The 22,910-nt window shown below is 40.4% G+C and overlaps 1 protein-coding gene across 1 annotated transcript in view; it reads right to left on the bottom strand.

Annotated features, from left to right (window-relative positions):
• LOC125465653 (mucin-16-like) overlaps nt 1-22,910 on the bottom strand; it is a 56,954-nt gene that overhangs the window by 20,168 nt on the left and 13,876 nt on the right. The window contains exons 18-42 of the mRNA XM_059638427.1: nt 22,822-22,848; nt 22,092-22,252; nt 21,875-21,942; nt 21,162-21,328; nt 20,163-20,189; nt 19,406-19,566; nt 19,190-19,257; nt 18,471-18,637; nt 18,268-18,294; nt 15,656-15,816; nt 15,454-15,521; nt 14,674-14,843; nt 14,479-14,505; nt 12,623-12,783; nt 12,408-12,475; nt 11,781-11,950; nt 11,580-11,606; nt 9,733-9,881; nt 9,576-9,643; nt 8,784-8,953; nt 8,606-8,632; nt 2,825-2,973; nt 2,668-2,735; nt 1,384-1,553; nt 1,198-1,224 (exon numbers count right to left, since the gene is read on the bottom strand). Coding sequence (XP_059494410.1) covers nt 1,198-1,224; nt 1,384-1,553; nt 2,668-2,735; nt 2,825-2,973; nt 8,606-8,632; nt 8,784-8,953; nt 9,576-9,643; nt 9,733-9,881; nt 11,580-11,606; nt 11,781-11,950; nt 12,408-12,475; nt 12,623-12,783; nt 14,479-14,505; nt 14,674-14,843; nt 15,454-15,521; nt 15,656-15,816; nt 18,268-18,294; nt 18,471-18,637; nt 19,190-19,257; nt 19,406-19,566; nt 20,163-20,189; nt 21,162-21,328; nt 21,875-21,942; nt 22,092-22,252; nt 22,822-22,848 — 2,553 coding nt within the window. The remainder of the gene's footprint in view (nt 1-1,197; nt 1,225-1,383; nt 1,554-2,667; nt 2,736-2,824; nt 2,974-8,605; nt 8,633-8,783; nt 8,954-9,575; nt 9,644-9,732; nt 9,882-11,579; nt 11,607-11,780; nt 11,951-12,407; nt 12,476-12,622; nt 12,784-14,478; nt 14,506-14,673; nt 14,844-15,453; nt 15,522-15,655; nt 15,817-18,267; nt 18,295-18,470; nt 18,638-19,189; nt 19,258-19,405; nt 19,567-20,162; nt 20,190-21,161; nt 21,329-21,874; nt 21,943-22,091; nt 22,253-22,821; nt 22,849-22,910) is intronic.

The raw sequence follows: 22,910 nt of genomic DNA, 5'->3' as shown, positions 1-22,910 counted from the left end.
AGAATGCTGATCAAGGTTTTTGAAGCATAGTGCCATGGATACGATGGCCTTCTTTTGATAACAAATACCTATCTCTGTCTCATGAGTTTGGGACAGAAGTTGCACTAACCAGTAACCACACAGCAAATTGCTTCATTGTGTAGAAATACCATGAATTTTGTTACTGCCTTGGAGCGCAGAATTTTACATTCTATCACCAGTAGGTGTGGAATGTGTGTTCCCAAGCTGACTACCCAGCACCTATATCCACCCTCCTTGATCTTCCCACAGTGTTTTGGAAGGACCGACGAGGCATATATACCAGACTGCTTACCAGTTCCAGTGAGCTCCTGAAATGACCAGTTAATGAAAGACCGTTTTGTGCCCAGCCTAAATTTCTAGGAAACCAGGCGGTATTCAGATTCAAAGTGATACTACTCATACCTTGGGTGACAATGGAAGGTTTGCCACCAATTGCAGTCTCCTTTCAACACCAGCTGCTTTCCCAGATGGCGTCTATAAATGGTAGCCCCAAGCTTGTCCTGTCTGGAAGCAACCAGCTCCCTTCATCACCCCACCCCAGTTGCCCACACATTCTGACTCTCACTGTCCATCCATACACTGAGATCCCAAACGTACCTGGTACTGCTCCTGGGACTTTAGACTGAGGGCTACTTGCTATCTTGTCCACCTCAACATAGGGTACTGCTTGATCTAGGGAGTTGCCAATAAACCAGAGTGGCTGGCATCACTCCAGAGTTTGGCAATGAGTGGCAGGAGTCCCATCCCCAGCTCACTGAAGCACTGAATGGCAGCAGGCAGCCGGCAATTCCAGCAATATGTTCAACAGGAAATCTTGGGCAAGCAAGAAATGAAATCCCACCATCCTAAAATTCCTGGCCAGAGTTTGGTGCTTCTATCCAAATTTGGGCAACTGGTCTAATTTGAGTAGTGCTTGCTATTCGTTACATGTTACACACAGCTATATTAGCAGGCTATGGAGAGAGGAGAATAGCACTCACATAATCTCCATTGTCATTTCAAGCAAATACTGAAATGATCAAACCAGAAAATAATAGTTGAAATGGGCAACATTGTAATCCCAATAAGGAGCATGTGTTTGTCAGTTGATAAACAGAGATTAGTATAGGATAACTTTGATTCCCACAACAATTAAAGGAAGTCTAATGAAACAGTAGAAACAGGAACCACACTCACTGGTTGAAGGAGTCTCTTCATGGTAACCTGAAAAATCAAAGACATGTCTTCAACAAAATGAGTAAGATGGAAATTCATCATGAATTACTGCAATAAGATACATTAGTTTAGGTTAAATTTTCCCCAAATTATTCAGAAAAAAATCATTCATAGTGATAAAATGAAAGATCTTGAAATGCTAAATACCATTCACGTAGAGGCTGTTGCTATCCAGTGAATATGCTCCCAAAGTGGAAATGTCCTTTGTGTTGCCCCTGATCTCATGGTACGCTACAACCCTATTAACATCCTGAGGATTGGAATCATTTGTGAATGTACAGATTGTGTACACACTGGTGCTGGCAGCATTTGCTGGGCTGTAAAATACAAAGTTAGTAAACTAAATTAAGAAATATTGTGTCAAAATAAGGTTGGCAGATTGAAGTTTCTGTGCTCTTGTGGGCATCAGTTTATAATTTTGGTAGCTAAATCTTAAATGTTTTAATTAAAGTGAATGCCAGTTCAGAATCTTTCTGAATATCTCTTTGCACCTCAAGATCCTGAGTTTGCATTTTGCAGTTGGCACAGTTGTTGGGCATTTTGCAGTTGATAATTTGACCACCAGAAAATTAGTATCTTTGAGATGAACTGAATGTTTGTCCTGTTATGTCCCATAATCTGGCTGCCTACTCTCTTAGCATGTTTGCTGAGAGTGCAAACGAATGACATTCAGCAGATGAGACTGCAGATGGCTTTGAAGGACAGCTTCAGGCAGTGGGATTTGAAGGCCCTACTGTAGATTATCCCCTTTCAGTGTGAATGGCATCTGTTTGTGCAGGCTAGCTGGCGGGGTGGGTATACAGCTGGAGTGGTTATCCTCCTGAGGTTGCAGCATATTCATGCTCATGTGGCCATTGCCCATTTCTTGCAGAAGTGTCCTTGTTAGATGATAGATTTCTGGACTATTGTGCCACTCTGCATACCCCTTTGCCAGTGCTTACCAAACATTTTCCAACATTGACCCATTCTGAAGCTTGAATATTGTCACAATCCCCCGATAAGAACTGAGGATAGTGGCGTTGGTGGGGGTGAGTTGGGTGGTGGGGGTGTTTGCAAGCAGATAGACTGATGATACCATTGAGTTAGGCCAAGGAGAAGCAGTATAGCTGCTGGGCCTCAGTCAGAGAGCCACAAAGACAAAACGTTGCAGCTCATGATTCCATCTGGGACTTGGCAATCCCTGCCCATTCCACAACATAGTCTTGAATCATGTAGGACAAATATAGCTCACAACAATCAAGACGTTTATCGTTAGTAAATATATCAAAGATTATCTGACATCTAACATTAGTAATTAGAGCACAAACAGCAATCAGAAATCTGATTAATGTCAAATGACTTATCCATTTTTGTAATATTATTATTCTTTTACTAAATTTAGAAATAAACTGGGAACAGATGCTGATTTTCTTTACTGTCAACATTGCCTACCTGAATGACTGTACTTTGCAACTTGAGAATGTTTTGCTGATATTGCTGTTTCTAAACAGGTTGTTCAGCTTGAAGAAAAGAAAGAGTCAAGTATTAGAAGGAAAATTCTATAATCAATGACAACACTTTTATATGAACAGATAAATTACCAACTTACCTGGTAGGCAATAATATTTGAGGCTGATTTGTGCAGTGCAGAATTGGGTGATATTAGATTTGCTGTTGGAGGGAGGTTAGTAATAATGAAGGTCACATTAAAATCAAAGGACTGTGGTTGTAGGTTTGGAGTTGTGGTCACAGATGGTGCTGTAAAGAAAGATAAAATAATCATTATGCTGACAATAATAAAAAATACTTTGTAACTCTATCATTTATATTTCAGAGTGAAAGTGAAAAAAAACAAGAATTTAGAAAGTACATCAGCATATTTCTTGCAACTGTTAGAGTTCTTTGAGGCAGGATGGTAAGTTTTTCACTCTCTCAGTAACAACCCTCTCATGTATGTGATTGGTATGGAAGCTGTATTAATAAATGCGTATGCAACTGATTACTTTTTTCTGTAGAAACATCACTTATTTGTAAGATTTATTTATAAGTCTTATTTATAAGACTTTTCTTATTGACTTCAATGGCAGAATATTTCACTTGTCTTCTTGGTGTGTGCGCAGAGAAAGGAGAGTCCCTCAGTTGGCCTTACCTTGCCATGAGTTTCCATGGGATAGGTGAGGACTGTTGGTCAGCTTATCCATCCTGGCCCCAACTGAAATATCGAATTAATCATTGCTTATGGCCCATTTACAGCCAAATTTCCAAGAAGGCAGGAGACATTTAGGGGTATGGAAGAATGACCCTGCTCAGGTCTCAAGTGGAAAGGATGGGATATGTCTTCTACAACAGTCTCCTTTCAACATCAAGGGCTCCCCCCATAAGCTATGGATGATCCTTCCTCTTTATCTTTAGGCTTTAGGCATTACTGTTACATCTATCATGAGATAGCAAACGAGAGATATTTTTAGGGTTTGGCGATTTGCGCATACCCAGTCCCTGAACCTACATTGCTCCTATCACCAAGTATAGCTCTGCAACTCCTTGTGAATTATAATGCTCCTTTGTTTCCCTCTGTTCATGTCAGTTAGCAAATACAGCTCTCTAGTCGAGGCCAAACGCCAACTCTCCGACACCACCTCCTACCGCCCCCCTCGATCATGACCCCACCCCTGAGCACCAAACCATCATCTCAAACACCATTCATGACCTCATCACCTCAGGAGACCTCCCACCCACAGCCTCCAACCTCGTTGTTCCCCAACCCCGCACAGCTCGTTTCTATCTCCTTCCCAAAATCCACAAACCTGCCTGCCCTGGTCGACCCATTATCTCAGCATGTTCCTGCCCCACCAAACTCATCTCCACCTATCTGGACTCCATTTTCTCCCCTTTGGTCCAGGAACTCCCTACCTACGTCCGTGACACCACCCACGCCCTCCACCTCCTCCAGGACTTCCAATTCCCTGGCCCCCAACACCTCATTTTCACAATGGACGCCCAGTCCCTATACACCTGTATTCCGCATGCAGATGGCCTCAAGGCCCTCCGCTTCTTCCTGTCCCGCAGGCCCAACCAGTCCCCCTCCACCGACACCCTCATCCGCCTAGCCGAACTCGTCCTCACCCTCAACAACTTCTTTTTCGATTCCTCCCACTTCCTACAGACAAAGGGGGTGGCCATGGGCACCCGCATGGGCCCCAGCTATGCCTGCCTCTTTGTAAGTTACGTGGAACAGTCCCTCTTCCGCACCTACACAGGCCCCAAACCCCATCTCTTCCTCCGTTACATTCATGACTGTATCGGCGCTGCCTCTTGCTCCCCAGAGGAGCTCGAACAGTTCATCCACTTCATCAACACCTTCCACCCCAACCTTCAGTTCACCTGGGCCATCTCCAGCACATCCCTCACCTTACTGGACCTCTCAGTCTCCATCTCAGGCAACCAGCTTGTAACTGATGTCCATTTCAAGCCCACCGACTCCCACAGCTACCTAGAATACACCTCCTCCCACCCACCCACCCTACTGCAAAAATTCCATCCCCTATTCCCAATTTCTCCGCCTCCGCCGCATCTGCTCCAACGATGAGGCATTCCACTCCCGCACATCCCAGATGTCCAAGTTTTTCAAGGACCGCAACTTTCCCCCCACAGTGGTCGAGAACGCCCTTGACCGTGTCTCCCGCATTTCCCGCAACGCATCCCTCACACCCCGCCCCCGCCACAACCGCCCCAAGAGGATCCCCCTCGTTCTCACCCACCACCCCACCAACCTCCGGATACAACGCATCATCCTCCGACACTTCCGCCATCTACAATCCGACCCCACCACCCAAGACATTTTTCCATCCCCACCCTTGTCTGCTTTCCGGAGAGACCACTCTCTCCATGACTCTCTTGTTTGCTCCACACTGCCTTCCAACCCCATCACACCCGGCACCTTCCCCTGCAACTGCAGGAAATGCTACACTTGCCCCCACACCTCCTCCCTCACCCCTATACCAGGCCCCAAGATGACTTTCCATATTAAGCAGAGGTTCACCTGCACATCTGCCAATGTGGTATACTGCATCCATTGTACCCAGTGTGGCTTCCTCTACATTGGGGAAACCAAGCGGAGGCTTGGGGACCGCTTTGCAGAACACCTCTGCTCGGTTCGCGATAAACAACTGCACCTCCCAGTCGCAAACCATTTCCACTCCCCCTCCCATTCTTTAGATGACATGTCCATAATGGGCCTCCTGCAGTGCCACAATGATGCCACCCGAAGGTTGCAGGAACAGCAACTCATATTCAGCTTGGGAACCCTGCAGCCCAATGGTATCAATGTGGACTTCACCAGCTTCAAAATCTCCCCTTCCCCCACCGCATCCCAAAACCAGCCCAGTTCGTCCCCTCCCCCCACTGCACCACACAACCAGCCCAGCTCTTCCCCTCCACCCACTGCATCCCAAAACCAGTCCAACCTGTCTCTGCCTCCCTAACCTGTTCTTCCTCTCACCCATCCCTTCCTCCCACCCCAAGCCGCATCCCCAGCTACCTACTAACCTCATCCCACATCCTTGACCTGTCTGTCTTCCCTGGACTGACCAATCCCCTCCCTACCTCCCCACCTACACTCTCCTCTCCACCTATCTTCTTTTCTCTCCATCTTCGGTCCGCCTCCCCTCTCTCCCTATTTATTCCAGAACCCTCTCCCCATTCCCCTCTCTGATGACGGGTCTAGGCCCGAAACGTCAGCTTTTGTGCTCCTGAGATGCTGCTGGGCCTGGTGTGTTCATCCAGCCTCACATTTTATTATCTTGGAATTCTCCAGCATCTGCAGTTCCCATTATCACAGCTCTCTAGTCTATTGGCTGACACCTCTCTCCTCCAATACTCATTGTGCATTGTTGTCTCTTCTCTCTCGCTGATATTTGATGCACGAGATTAGTTGAATCAGAATGATTTACATGTATGCCATTACACCACAACACACATCTTAACCTTTTCACTAACAAAATGCCCCCCTACAAAATCTATCCCCCCGCTCCAGCTCATGGGCCCTGTACTTTTGATTGATACAGTTCCGTGAATTTAAACCCGAGGGATTGCTTACAGTCCCAGTCCTCTGCATTGTAGCTTCTAGTGCTGCTAGAGAGTTGCTGTTCAATCTCATTGATTGCTAGCTGTTTGAGGTGGGACTTCCTCCTGAGTGAAAGGCAGAAGTCCCATCTCCTGCCAAATCATATTTGTTTGAAGAAATTAGTGGCTATAGGCCAGTTAATATTGGTGCCAGTGTGTTCACCATTAATTCTTCTGATATCAGGCAGGGAAATCTCAGCACCCCAAAATTTCTGGCTTATGTCTAAATTTGGCCAAAAGTTATAATTTCAGATGCTAGATAACAAAGTGTGGAGCTGGATGAACACAGCAGGCCAAGCAGCATCTGAGGAGCACAAAAGCTGATGTTTCAGGCCTAGACCCTTCATCAGAGAGGGGGATGAGGAGAGGGTTCTGAAATAAATAGGGAGCGAGGGGGAGGCGAGTCGAAGATGGATAGAGGAGAAGATAGGTGGAGAGGAGACAGACAAATTAAATGGGCAGGGATGAAGCCTGTAGAGGTGAGTATTGGTGGGGAGGTAGCGAGGGGATAGGTCAGCCCAGGGAGGATGGACAAGTCAAGGGGTCGGGATGAGGTTAGCAGATAGGAAATGGAGATACGGCCTGAGGTGAGAGGAGAGGATAGGTGGGAGGAAAAACAGGTTAGGGAGGAGGGGACGAGCTGGGCTGGTTTTGGGATACATTGGGGGGAGGGGAGATTTTGAAGCTTTTGAAATCCACATTGATACCATTGGGCTACAGGGTTCCCAAGCAGAATATGAGTTGCTGTTCCTGCAACCTTCGGGTAGCATCGTTGTAGCACTGCAGGAGGCCTGGCGTGGACATGTCGTTGAAGGAATGGGAGGGGGAGTTGAAATGGTTCGCGACTGGGAGGTGCAGTTGTTTATTGCGAACCGAGCCTAGGTGTTCAGCAAAGTGGTCCCCAAGCCTCTGCTTGGTTTCCCCAATGTAGAGGAAGCCACACTGTGTACAGTGGATACAGTATACCACATTGGCAGATGTGCAGGTGAACATCTACTTAATATGGAAAGTCATCATGGGGCCTGGGATGGGGGTGAGGGAGGAGCTGTGGGGACAAGTGTAGCACTTCCTGCAGTTGTAGGGGAAGGTGCCGGGTCTGGTGGCGTTGGAGGGGAATATGAAGCGGACAAGGGAGTCCCAGAGAGGGTGGTCTCTTCAGAAAGCAGACAAGGGTGGGGATGGGAAAATGTCTTTGGTGGTGGGGTCGGATTGTAGATGGCGGAATTGTCGGAGGATGATGCTTTGTATCCGGAGGTTGGTGGGGTGGTATGTGAGGATGAGGGGGCTTCTTTTTTGGTGGTTACTGCGGGGGCAGGGTGTGAGGGATGAGTTGCAGGATATGCAGGAGACATGGTCAAGGGTGTTCTCGACCACTTTGGCGGTGGGGGGGGCAATATTGTGGCCTTTGAAGAATGAGGACATCCGAGATGCACGGGAGTGGAATGCCTCATCCTGGGAGCAGTTGCGGCAGAGGCAAAGGAATTGGGAATAGAGGATGGAATTTTTGCAAGAGGGTGGGTGGGAGGAGGTGTATTCTAGGTAGCTGTGGGAGTCGGTGGGCTTGAAATAGATGTCGGTTTCTAGGTGATTGCCCAAGATGGAGACAGAGAGGTCCGGGAAGGTGAGGGAGATGGTCCAGGTGAACTTGAGGTTGCGTTGGAAGTTGTTGGTGAAGTGGATAAACTGTTCAAGCTCCTCTTGAGACCACGAGGCGGCGCCGATACAGTCATCAATGTAACAGAGGAAGAGGTGGGGTTTAGGGCCAGTGTAGGTACGGAAGAGGGACTGTTCCATGTAACCTATAAAGAGGTTCGCATAGCTTGGGCTCATGCAGGTACCCGTGGCCACCCTCTTTGTCTGTAGGAAGTGGGAGGAATCAAAAGAGAAGTTGCTGAGGGTGAGGACGAGTTCGGCTAGGTGGATGAGGGTGTCACTGGAGGGGTACTGGTCAGGCCTGCGGGGGCAGGAAGAAGCTGTTAGTTGCCTCTTGCATGTCACTCACAGCTATCTCATTAGCCTGTTAATAAATGCTTCATGTGAAGGGGAAAGTACAAGACATCAAGTACAAAAATTAATCCATAAACATTCTCAATTCCAGAATTTAGGTGTACAATCGAATGGAAAAATATTGGTCGACTAGCTCTAAATGAGAAATATTACTTCCTCAATGAAGTGTGTGTATTAGACAATTTATAAAAATAATTTAGTGAAGATCTTTTATTGCAGTAAAGAAGTCATGAGAGTTGATAGAACCAGGAACCATACTCACGGGCTGAAGGAGCCTCTTCATGGTAACCTGAAAATCAAAATATATCTTCTGTAAAATGAGTCAGATGGAAATTCATCATCATTTAGTGCAATAGGATACATTAGTCTGGTTACATTTTCCCAAATTCATCACACAAACACATTCAAATTCAAAGGAAAGATCTTGAAATGATAAATACCATTCACGTAGAGGCTGTTGCTATCCAGTGAATATGCTCCCAAAGTGGAAATATCCTTTGTGTTTTCCCTGATCTCATGGTACGCTACAACTTTATTAACGTCCTGAGGATTGGAATCATTTGTGAATGTACAGATTGTGTACACACTGGTGCTGGCAGCATTTGCTGGACTGTAAAATGGAAAACGTTAATTAATTAAATAAATTGGGAAACATGCTCAAATTAATTTGCCTGAGAGAAGCTTCTGCGGCCTTTTGTGCATCAGTTCATAAAGTAAAAAATGTGTGGAATTTTTGTGTGTTACATCTAAAATGAATGCCAGCTCAGAATTTTTTGCTGAATAATTGTTTCCACCTCCACACTCTCAATTTGTATTTGCTGTATTGAAGACACAGTTGCTGCGTATTCCCTAGCTGACAGATTGGCAACCAGGCATATATCGTTGAAAGGAATTGAATGTTTGGCTTACTCAGTGCCACAATTCTGGTTGCCAGCTCTAAGTGCTTGCTGTTGAAAGTGGAGGCTCCCTGTTTGGTGGGAGAATATACAGATGACCTTGGCAGATGACCTCAAGCATTGGGGTTAGAGGGCAACTTGCAAGCAATGCCTCCCTGATAAAGATGGCAGAATTCTGGATGTGCTAGCTAGAAAACAGATGCACAAGCAGTAAGGACACTGCTGAAAAGGCTTGTTTTTGGGGGAACAGACTGCCCTCCTGAGCATGTAACATTTTCATGCCTCATTGCATACAAATAACAATAATAAGTCTGGATTAACTTCAACATTCTTTACCTGAATGATTGAACTTTGCAGCTTGAGAATGTTCCATTGATGTTGCTGTTTTTAAACAGGTTGTTTAACTGAAGGAAAGGAACAGCCACAGCATTAGGGAAAATTCTGTATTTATTGAAATAATATACCTGTATTCAGAACTAAATTGTCAACCAACCTGGAAATTAATAATACTTGAGGCAGATTCGTGTAGTGCAGTATTGGATGATATTAGATTTGCTGTTGGTACTAAGTTAGTAATGATGAAAGTCACATTAAAATCGAAGGACTCAGGTTGCGGGTTTGGAGTTGTAGTCACAAATGGTGCTGTTCAGATAAATTAGAGAAATATTAAACTGCGAGTAAAATAATCTTTGCGACTGTATCATTTCTCTTGCAGAGTGAAGTTTGAATAAACCAAGAATATAGAAACCTCATTGAAATACTTAGTGGTGTTGTCAGAGCTTTGAGGCATGATGGGATGGATAGGTTTGTCTTTTCCTCATAAGGAGAACCTGTTGCTGTTATAAATGTGACTGGTACAGAAGTTGCCCTGACAAGTGAATATGTGACCGATTACTTCCCTATTTAAAAACATCACCTGGTTCTTTTCTTACTGACTTAGATATCAGCATTTTATGTTCTTCCACCAGTACGTATGCATGGGAGGTGGAGGAGGTCAAATTCACACCTGTCCTGGACTTTTCTGTAATTTTATGGTGGTGAGCGTGAGACCTTGACCAGTCCCTGCCTCAATTGAAGCCATTACATGTCAAACGAATGAGCACCTAGCCTCAATTTTTAGTCCAGCAGGAAAGGTCTAGACCTGAGGGGAGTCACTGAAATTGATCTTGCTCAGTGTGGGAGGTGGTTGGGGATGGATGGGAAGATCCACACCTCACCTTGTCCTGCCCCTGTCTTTTTTATTCACTCATGTGATGTCAGCGTTGCTGGCTTGGCGAGCATTTGTTGTCCATCACTAATTTGTCCATAAGAAAGTGGAGGTGAGCTGCCTTCTCCATAGGATCATACAATCTCAACTGTGCAGAAGGAGACCATTTGCCCCAACGAATCTCCAAACAGCATCCCACCCAGGTGGAGCTCACCACCCTATCCCTGAAATCCTGCATTTCCCATGGCTGATCCAGCTAGCCTGCACATCCCCAGACATTATGGACAATTTAGCATGGCTAATCTGTCTAACCTGCGCATCTTTGGACAGTAGGAGGAAACCAGAGAACTGAGCGGAAACCCATGCAGATGTGGGGCAAATGTGCAAACTCCACACAATCAGTCACTTGAGATTGGAATTGAACCCAGATCCAAACAGTGCTAACCACTGAGCCACCATGCTGACTCAACCCCTGCGGCCCATTTGGTGCAGGTGTACCCACAATGCCATTAAACTGGTAGGTCTAGGATTTTGACCAATCAACACCGAAGGAGCAATGATATAGTACCTAGTCAAGATGACGAAGGGTTTGGAAGGGATCTTGCAAGTCATGTTATTCCCACATATCTGCTGACCTTGACCTTCTATAACGTAGAGGTCACAGGGTTTGGAGGGTGCTGCCTCAGGTTACTACCCTAAGACTTGAAGTCTGGGACTAGCCTGTTATCTGCAGCACCTGGAGCTATGTGGTGGCTGTCAATCAGATTGATTGGCAACTGTGGTTTAACTTTCTCCCAACTGAGGGTTGGAAATCTGATCTGAAGTAAACCTCGTTGGAGTCTGCTAGTCAGCAAGCATGGTTTACACTGCATTTCAGCTCTTCAAGTGGCAGAATCAAAATTCATTCTATTCACAATCTACATGTTACTAAAAACTTATAATTGAGCCAATAGGAGATTTTCAAGCTGAGAGTTTTACTAAAAGTTCAATTAAGAAAAGTGAAACATTGCATTTACAATAATAGGATAGTTTAATGATATATTAATAAGGCTAATAACCCAAAACCAGCATTTGAGTCACTCTCACCATTGATGAGAAATATTAATGCAACTAAGTAACAAAATAAGACTTACTGGGCAAAGGAGTTGTTTCATGGTAACCTGAGAAAAACAGTTAAAATTATTCAGTACAAAATATGCTAAGTGGAAAGTAATCACTGAAGAAAAACAATAATTTACAGTTGTTTGGAAATAACTGAACTGAGTCTGAATAACATATTGAAATATTTATAATGAATGTCGTGAAACAGAATATTCTCTTTAAATGATCAATACCATTTATGTAGAGGCTGTTATTGTCCAGCGAATATGCTCCTAAGATTGAGATGTTTTTTGTGTTGTTTCTGAAAACGTTGTACGCAATAACTTTATCAACCTTCCCAGGTGTAGATTCGTTTCTGAACTTGCAAACTGAATACACGCTGGTACTGCCAATATTTGTCGGACTGTTGTAAAATAAAATGCAATTAGAAGGTTCGGCATATAACAAAAGATTCTTGTTCGTTACAGTTAATATTGCGAACTTCATCTTTTTTGAATTCTAAACATTATTAGTAAGTTCAGCCTCTACCCCAGCAATTGAAATACTGTGGTATTAACTCTGTTCTTAAAAATATGTTTGAAACACAGGAGTATGCCCTTCATCACTGGCGATCGGGGTGCTTCAAACATCAAAGCTGGAAAGAAACAGCTGAAGGAACATCTTCTTTGGCTAATGCTTCAAATGCAATTAAGGTATGCACAAGATTCTCTGACTGAATATTGTTTTCTACAAAGTATGTTATAGCTACAAACACCTTTAACATAATTTCAGGCATTATTACCTTTTAACATTTAACGCTGCAGCTTTGTAATTTTAGTTAACCTTCAGTCTAATTTGCAATAACAAAAATGGCCACTCACCGGAAAGAAATAGTTTCGCAAGTTAAAAATGTTGAATAAATTTTGCTCTTGCCATACAATTCAGTGAGCTGAAACAGATTCATAATCACAATTTTAGAACAAAAATCTCTTTTTGTTAAATTATCTCATTTCAGTCAAAGCATCAGTCAATGCTACACTGCATTTTATTCAGAAAAGTAATTGTTATTGGTGTAATGTTGTAATCTGCTTATTACCTGGTGGGAAATAATATTTGAAGCAGACTTGAAAAGCAAGGAACTGGAATCTTGTAGAGGTTGTGTAAACTCTAAGTTAGTGATGACAAAGGTCACATTGAATTCAATAAACTGCTCTTCCAGACTTGGAGTTTGCGTTGTTGTCATTGCTGGTGTTGTTGCTAACAGGAGACATAAAGAGAGCAGTAGTCTGAGAATACAGTAAACATTGAAATTTTGTACTTCAAGTGAAAAATACGCAAATCCAGAAAATGCTCCCCGCAACGATGTACCAGACAAGCAGGAGTTTTTGACATGTTGACATGATATGCTTGAGCATTGCAGAACACAGTTTCGTTTTCTACTGTGTCGTATCAGTGAGTATAAGTGGGTATAATTTGTTTCAAGTGCCATGGTATTTTATAAGTGTACTGAATCAAATGTGGAATTCAAACCTGGTCTCAGTAATGATAAACAAATTGGTGCTCCCATGAGCCTGCTGCCTTTATGCATGCAGGTTTCTCATATTATTAAGGGAAAGCTGCCCTTACCTTGTCTCACCGACATGCACTTCTGGACCAATAGCAATATGGTTGACTCTTAAATGCTTTCTAGAAGGGCTTAGTAAGCTCCTGTGTACAAGGGTAATGTGGGTTTGGCAACAAATGCAGGTCTCGCCAGTGATACAAATATCACAGTCAAGAATAAAACAAATACGCCTGGATTGTCAGTTGTCTTGGACTGAATATTTTCTCCAGCAAATCTTTTGCCTCCAGTCTTGCAAATTTAATTACAAGTATTATTTTCTGTCTTTTTTTTCTATTTGTTTAGGAAATGTGGACATTGCTGTCTAACCTGCAATTATTTCTGAACCCTAATTGCACTGGAGTAGGTGGTGGTGCGCTGCCTTCTTGAGACATTGTAGTCCGGGGCCTGTAGGGGCACTGACAGTGCAATTTTGAAGGGAGTCTCAGGATAAGCCAGTAACTATGAAGGATCAGCGTGGTTCATAGACAGATGGTATGACTCAGAAGGCAACTTGCTAGTGGTCATGGTTGCACATATCTGTTGCCTTTACTCGCCATGTGGTTGAAGTTGCCTTTTTGGAAGCTGCTGTTGGAAAACTCTTTACAGTTAACGTAATGCTTCTTTTGGATAATCCACACTCTTTTCATTGCACATTAGTGCTGAAGGAGTGACTGCTGAGGGTCATGGATGGGGTGCTGACAAGTGGGCTGATTTAGATACTTTAATCGCCTATTCAGACATGTTATGCCACACATCTGTGGCATGTGGGAGTTGAATCAAGATCTTCCGGCCCAGTGGGAGAGGGATTCTACCACAGCTGTTTTATCCTGAGTGATGTTCGGCTGCAAAAATCCACTTATGAAGGAGACCTGATGCAAAAGACACACAGCCATTGTTTTGAGACTTCAAGGTATTCTGAGTTCCAGAATTTAACTCGGTCATTATATGGAAAAAGAATTAAGGTACTTGAATAGATTTGTACCTTGGGTTGTGGATGCTGTGGTTGGTTTGCTCACTGAGCTGGTTCGTTAGTTTGCAGACGTTTCATTACCCTGCTGGGTTACATCATCAGTGCAGCCTCCAATAAAACATAGTGGTGTTTTCCTGCTTAACTGATAATGTTACCCAGCAGGGTAATGAAACGTCTGCGAACTAACGAACCAGCTCAGCAAGCAAACCAGCCACAGGAAAAGACTTAGTCACAAGGACGATATTGGAATTATTGAATCACCACAAAAAAGGTGGATTTAGCAATACAGGAAGAGTCATGAAGAAAAGTTCTGCATTCTTTTTACCATGAGATTAGAAAAGAAATGATAAGTGAACAAAGTAATGGGAAGCATACTTACTTGGTAAAGGAATTGGTTCATGGTAACCTATATAAAAAATACATGCATCATGAGTAAAATGTAAAATTTTATCTTTAAAGAGCAGAATAAAACTTGTGCACTCTTTGAAATTAACTGCATTAAATATGAATGCTATATTTAAATCAACAGAATAAAATTCTATTGAACAGAACATCACTATTAACTGATCAATACCGTTTACGTAGAGGCTGTTATTGTCCAGTGAATACATTCCTAAGGTGGAGATATTCTTTGTGTTGTCTCTGAACTCGTGGTACACGGTAACTTTATCAGTCTCCTGAGCAGTGGAATCATTTCTAAATGAGCAGATTGCATACACGCTGGTGTTGCCAATATTTGCAAGGCTGGAGAAAAAATGCATTGTGGATATTAAACAAAAAGGAAGCTGTCTTGAAGATATTACTCATCATTCTAATTAACATTCAAAATTTCACAAACACTTCAGGCAATTCAATAAAGTTTCAATCGTCTCATGTACCAATAATTAAAATAGCTTCCAATTTTCACAGTTCTCAAAGTTTCAGTCCTCCATCATGGTATTTGAGTAAGTGAACATGAAAAGAATCCTCCAGTAAAAAGGTAAGCCAGCTGTTCATGGCATAACTTATCAAACCATTTGGATGGACTGGTGACAATGACTGAAATGAACCAATATGAAACAAATATGAAGCCAATAGCATCAGAAAATATTCAGCAATATGTGTAACACTCAACCTTGCAATATATCATTTTGAGTGAAACGTTGTGTCAATCCTAGCATTTTGAAACATTCCTTTTAATCCAGCAGATGTGGGCTATGTGGACCAACATTTATGACCCACCCCAAATGCCCTTGAGATGGTATTGGTGAACTTACATTGTTACAAAACCAGTTACCTTATCAGTTTGAACAATGACAATTGTCTCGCTTAACCTTCACAGAAATGATCATTGTTTAACATTAAAAGAACTCACCTGAAGGAAGCAACTTTGCAATGTGAAAATGTTGCATTAATTTTACTCCTGTTGAACAGGGCAGTGAGCTGAAATAAAGTCACAAACAGTTAGGTGAAGCTAAAACTCTCACAGATTGTAAAATCATTTTGGTAAATTATTTTCTTTTATCACAAACTGAAACAAAATACTTGTTGGTATAGTACTGAAATCAGTGTCTTACCTGGTGGGAAATAATATCTGATACAGAACTGTACAGCAAGGAATTAGAATCTTGTAGACTTTGTGTAAATTCCAAGTTGGTGATTATGAAAGTAACATTAAATTCACTGGGCATCTCTGCAATGTTTGGAATTTGTGTTGTGGTCAAGGCTGTTGGCAGTGCTATCAGGAGACACAAGGAGAACATTAATCTGAGAATAAAAAATACATTTCCGTATGATAACCATTTATGCAATGCACAAAATTTTAAACAAATCTCCTGACAACAAAGTTCAAGATTAATGACAGCATCCTGGAAATTTTGAGAGTTATGCTTGATTATTTGAATGCTTGCTTTGCTGAATTTGCCGAATGCTGTCAGTGCATACAGTCTGTATCTCCAGATGTCTTTAAACAGGTCATTACATTTCTAAATGTGCAGATTTCTGAGGTAAGTTTGATTGCAAGTATTATCTTCTGCAGGGTCTTCTAGATATCAATAACAGTCTGTAATACTCCGAATACAAAGTGGATCGGATGCAACGTACAAAAAGTATTAAGCAAAACATCAAGGAATTCTCAATGCTAGAATTCAACTTGTTCATTATACAGAAAAATAATAATGCACAAGGAGAATATGAAAACAGTTACATCCCAACCAAGACAACTTTATTTGAAAATCAGTGACAAACATAAGTGAAAGACTTGCTTTTGATTTATCATTGGAACAGAATAAGCTATACATGAAGTAAGAAAAACAAGCATGCTTACTTGGTAAAGGTGTTGCTTCATGATAACCTATTCAAAAGATTGAAATGTTGTAAGTGACATGTACCATGTGGAATTTTATCTTCAGGAAGTGGAGCAAAAATTCATGCATTGTTTGAAATGGACTGAATTCAATCTGAATGATAAGGTTCATCATATAAAATAAAAATTCAAGTGCATAAAATATATTTTTAAATGTTCCATACCATTTACATAGAGGCTGTTAGTGTCCAGTGAGTAGATTCCTAAGGTGGAGATGTTGTTTGTGTTGTCTCTGAATTCGTGGTACACAGTAACTCTATCAAAATCCTGCGTAGAATCATTTCTAAATGTGCAGATTGAATACACGCTGGTGTTGGCAACATCTGCCACACTGTGAGAACAAAATGCATGACAGAGATTAACTAAACATAGAAAGCTGTTATGATAATTTCATTATCATGCTAATCAGCATTCATCCCCTCGTGAATACTATACATACTTTGGTAAAGTTTAAATCATTCAGTATACGATTAATCTGGATAATTTTCAATTAACACGATTCTAAAAAAGTCATGTCTGTAACATTCAAATTCACTGATTATATAATAACGAAATGTCAAAGAGTCAAAGGGAATTAAAAAGGTGAAGGAAGCAGTTCCCTGCTTCAGGATCAAAGGCCGTTCAATACATTAACTGTCATGATTAAAATGCACCCATGTAAATGAAATATAAAACAAGAGTACCACAAATTACTCAATATTATGTAGAAAAATTCAACCATGAAATATATGTTTGCGATTATCTGTTGTGTAGATGTTCACATTTTTAAACTTTTTATGTCATTTCAAGCATATAATTATTCAACTTTAACAATGCATATTGATTGTTGCAATAACAGTAGCAGAAATTCTCATTTTTAAACACAGATTGAACTCACCTGAAGGAAACAACTTTGCAATCTAAAAATGTTGCATTAATTTTACTCTTGCGGAACACAGCAGTGAGCTGAAATAAAATTAAAATTTTATTATTAGAGAGTGTAAGTCTTGATAATTGGTAAAATAATGTAAATCATTTCCTTTTACCAGTAACACAAGAGTTTATTTATCTGCAACAATACAGTTGTTGTGATAATGCTGTAATCTAATTGTTACCTGGTGAGAAATAATATCTGATGCAGAAATGAACAGCAAGGAACTGGAATCTTGTAGATTCTGTGTAAACTCGAGGTCGGTGATGGTAAAGGTCACATAAAATTCAATGGGCCTCTCTTCCAAACTTGGAGTTTGCGATGTTGTCACTACTGGTGCTATTGCTAGTAGGAGACGTAAAGGACAACGTTAGCTTGAGAATACAACAAACATTTAGATTCTCAAATGCACACCGTCTACACAGCAAGCAAAATGCCTAAAGGTCTAAATTAAAATGTTCAAGATAATTGACATTCTGTGAATGATTACGAATATGCCTACTCATTTGAGAACCATTTTTGCTTTTTTAACTGCCTTTCATCAGCTAATAAAAAGTCTGGAACATCAGACGTCTGGGAGTGAACTACCTCTGATCTAATGGACTATGCCTATCCATGAAGAACCTTAAATTGCTGTTATCATATTAATTTCAAGCAATGACATCAAAGACTATGGATGCAACATGAAACCAGGACTATCACTTGATCCTTTTAAAAAAATCTCATTCCCAGAATTTAATTTCAACATTAAAAGAACATGCAAAATGCACAACATTGTTATGGAGATCATAGCATCCCACTAAGTTTGATTTACTTGAATATTCAGTAACAATTATTAGTGGAAGAACTGTTTTTGGTTTACCATAACAATGCAATAAACTATACGTGAACCTAAGGAAAAGAAGCATGCTTACTTGGTAAAGGTGTTGCTTCATGATAACCTATACAAAAGATTGAAATGTTGTAAGTGACATGTACCATGTGGAATTTTATCTTCAGAAAGTGGAGCAAAAATTCATGCATTGTTTGAAATGGACTGAATTCAATCTGAAACATAGGGTTCATCATATAAAATAAAAATTCATGTGCATAAAATATATTTTTAAATGTTCCATACCATTTACATAGAGGCTGTTAGTGTCCAGTGAGTAGATTCCTAAGGTGGAGATGTTGTTTGTGTTGTCTCTGAATTCGTGGTACACAGTAACTCTATCAAAATCCTGCGTAGAATCATTTCTAAATGTGCAGATTGAATACACGCTGGTGTTGGCAACATCTGCCACACTGTGAGAACAAAATGCATGACAGAGATTAACTAAACATAGAAAGCTGTTATGATAATTTCATTATCATGCTAATCAGCATTCATCCCCTCGTGAATACTATACATACTTTGGTAAAGTTTAAATCATGCAGTATATCATTTTCTGGATAATTTACAATTAATACTATTCTTAAAAAGTCATGTCTATAACATGGGAGTCTCCCAATTCACTGAATATATAATAACAAAATGTCGAAGAGTCAAAGGGAATAAAAAGGTGAAGGAAGCAGTTCCCTGCTTCAAGATCAAAGGCTACTCAATACATGAACTGTCATGATTAAAATGCACCCATGTAAATGAAATATAAAACAATAGTGCCACAATTCACTCAATAGTATGTACAACATTCAACCATGAAAGATAGGCTTGTGATTTTTCGTTGTATAGATGTTCACATTTTGAAACTTTATTACATCACTTCAAGCAGATAATTATTCAACTTTAACAATGCATATTGATTGTTGCAATAACATTTGCAGAAATTCTCATTGTTAAACACAGATTGAACTCACCTGAAGGAAACAACTTTGCAATCTAAAAATGTTGCATTAATTTTACTCTTGCGGAACACAGCAATCAGCTGAAATAAAATTAAAATTATATTGTTAGAGAGTGTAAGTCTTAATAATTGGAATAAAATGTAAATCATTTCCTTTTACCAGTAACACAAAGGTTTATTTATCTGCAACAATACAGTTGTTGTGATAATACTGTAATCTATTTGTTACCTGGTGAGAAATAATATCTGATGCAGAAATGAACAGCAAGGAACTGGAATCTTGTAGACTCTGTGTAAACTCGAGGTCGGTGATGATAAAGGTCACATTAAATTCAATGGGCCTCTCTTCCAAACTTGGAGTTTGCGATGTTGTCACTACTGGTGCTATTGCTAGTAGGAGACGTAAAGGACAACGTTAGCTTGAGAATACAACAAGCATTTAGATTCTCAAATGCACACCGTCTACACAGCAAGCAAAATGCTTAAATGTCTAAATTAAAATATTCAAGATAGTTGACATTCTGTGGATGATTATGAATATGCTTACTCATTTGAGAGCCCTTTTTGTTTCTTAACTGCGTTTCGTCAGCTAATAACAAGTCTGGAACATCAGACGTCTTGGACTGAACGACTTCTGACCTAATGGACTATACCTATCCATGAAGAATCTTAAATTGCTGTTATCATATTAATTTCAAGCAGCCTACTCGGTGTCATGCTTTAATACACCTGACATCAAAGATTTTGGATGAAAAATGAAACCAGGACCATCAGTTGATCCTTTAAAAAGAGTCTCATTCCCAGCATTGCATTTCAGCATTAAAATAACATGCAAAATGCACAACATTTTTATGGAGATCATAGCATTCCACTAAGTTTGATTTACTTGAATATTTAGTAACAATTATTAGTGGAAGAATTGTTTTCGGTTTACCATAACAATGGAATAAACTATACGTGAACCTAAGGAAAAGAAGCATACTTACTTGGTAAAAGTGTTGCTTCATGATAACCTATACAAAAGATTGAAATGTTGTTAGTGACATGGACCATAAGAGCATAAGACATAGGAGTGGAAGTAAGGCCATTCGGCCCATTCAGTCCACTCCGCCATTTAGTCATGGCTCATGGGCATTTCAACTCCACTTCCCTGCACGATCCCCGTTGCCCTTGATTCCTTGTGAGATGAAGAATTTACCAATCTCTGCCTTGAAGACATTTAACATCCCGGCCCCCACTTGGGTCTGTGGCAATGAATTCCACAAGCCCACCACTCTCTGGCTGAAGAAATGTCCCCTCATTTACATTTTAAATTTACCCCCTCTAATTCTAAGGCTGTGCCCACATGTGCTAGTCTCCCCGCCTAACGGAAACAACTTCCCAGCGTCCAGCCTTTCTAAGCCATACATTACCTTGTAAGTTTCTACTAGATCTCCCCTCAGCCTTCTAAACTCTAATGAATACAATCTCAGAATCCTCAGCCGTTCATCATATGGTTTACCTACCATTCCAGGGATCATCCATGTGAATCTCCGCTGGACATGCTCCAGCCCCAGTATGGCCTTACTGTAGGTGTGGGGCCCAAAATTGGACACAGTATTCCAAATGGGGCCTAACTAGAGCTTTATAAAGTCTTAGAATCCCATGACTGATTTTATATTCCAACCCTCTTGAGATAAACGACAACATTATATTCGCTTTCTTAATCACAGACTCTGTCTGCAAGTTAACCTTTAGAGAATCCTGGACCAACACTCCCAGGTCCCTTTGTACTTCTGCTTGACGAATTTTCTCACCGTTTAGAAAATAGTCCATGCCTGGATTTTTTTTTCCAAAGTGCAAAACCATGCAGAATGTTAACTTGAGAAAGTGAAGTAATAATTTTTAGCATTGTTTGACATGGACTTAATTCAATCTGAAACATAGGGTTCATCATATAAAATAAAAATTCATGTGCATAAAATATATTTTTAAATGTTCCATACCATTTACATAGAGGCTGTTAGTGTCCAGTGAGTAGATTCCTAAGGTGGAGATGTTGTTTGTGTTGTCTCTGAATTCGTGGTACACAGTAACTCTATCAAAATCCTGCGTAGAATCATTTCTAAATGTGCAGATTGAATACACGCTGGTGTTGGCAACATCTGCCACACTGTGAGAACAAAATGCATGACAGAGATTAACTAAACATAGAAAGCTGTTATGATAATTTCATTATCATGCTAATCAGCATTCATCCCCTCGTGAATACTATACATACTTTGGTAAAGTTTAAATCATTCAGTATACGATTAATCTGGATAATTTTCAATTAACACTATTCTAAAAAAGTCATGTCTGTAACATTCAAATTCACTGATTATATAATAACGAAATGTCAAAGAGTCAAAGGGAATTAAAAAGGTGAAGGAAGCAGTTCCCTGCTTCAGGATCAAAGGCCATTCAATACATTAACTGTCATGATTAAAATGCACCCATGTAAATGAAATATAAAACAAGAGTACCACAAATTACTCAATATTATGTAGAAAAATTCAACCATGAAATATATGTTTGCGATTATCTGTTGTGTAGATGTTCACATTTTTAAACTTTTTATGTCATTTCAAGCATATAATTATTCAACTTTAACAATGCATATTGATTGTTGCAATAACAGTAGCAGAAATTCTCATTTTTAAACACAGATTGAACTCACCTGAAGGAAACAACTTTGCAATCTAAAAATGTTGCATTAATTTTACTCTTGCGGAACACAGCAGTGAGCTGAAATAAAATTAAAATTATATTATTAGAGAGTGTAAGTCTTGATAATTGGTAAAATAATGTAAATCATTTCCTTTTACCAGTAACACAAGAGTTTATTTATCTGCAACAATACAGTTGTTGTGATAATGCTGTAATCTAATTGTTACCTGGTGAGAAATAATATCTGATGCAGAAATGAACAGCAAGGAACTGGAATCTTGTAGATTCTGTGTAAACTCGAGGTCGGTGATGGTAAAGGTCACATTAAATTCAATGGGCCTCTCTTCCAAACTTGGAGTTTGCGATGTTGTCACTACTGGTGCTATTGCTAGTAGGAGACGTAAAGGACAACATTAGCTTGAGAATACAACAAACATTTAGATTCAAAAATGCACACCGTCTACACAGCAAGCAAAATGCCTAAAGGTCTAAATTAAAATGTTCAAGATAATTGACATTCTGTGAATGATTACGAATATGCCTACTCATTTGAGAACCATTTTTGCTTTTTTAACTGCCTTTCATCAGCTAATAAAAAGTCTGGAACATCAGACGTCTGGGAGTGAACTACCTCTGATCTAATGGACTATGCCTATCCATGAAGAACCTTAAATTGCTGTTATCATATTAATTTCAAGCAATGACATCAAAGACTATGGATGCAACATGAAACCAGGACTATCACTTGATCCTTTTAAAAAAATCTCATTCCCAGAATTTAATTTCAACATTAAAAGAACATGCAAAATGCACAACATTGTTATGGAGATCATAGCATCCCACTAAGTTTGATTTACCTGAATATTTAGTAACAATTATTAGTGGAAGAATTGTTTTTGGTTTACCATAACAATGGAATAAACTATACGTGAACCTAAGGAAAAGAAGCATGCTTACTTGGTAAAGGTGTTGCTTCATGATAACCTATACAAAAGATTGAAATGTTGTAAGTGACATGTACCATGTGGAATTTTATCTTCAGAAAG

The sequence above is a fragment of the Stegostoma tigrinum genome, chromosome 30 (genome assembly GCF_030684315.1).
Source record: "Stegostoma tigrinum isolate sSteTig4 chromosome 30, sSteTig4.hap1, whole genome shotgun sequence".
NCBI lineage: Eukaryota > Metazoa > Chordata > Chondrichthyes > Orectolobiformes > Stegostomatidae > Stegostoma > Stegostoma tigrinum.
This window is presented reverse-complemented; position numbering and strand designations above follow the sequence as displayed.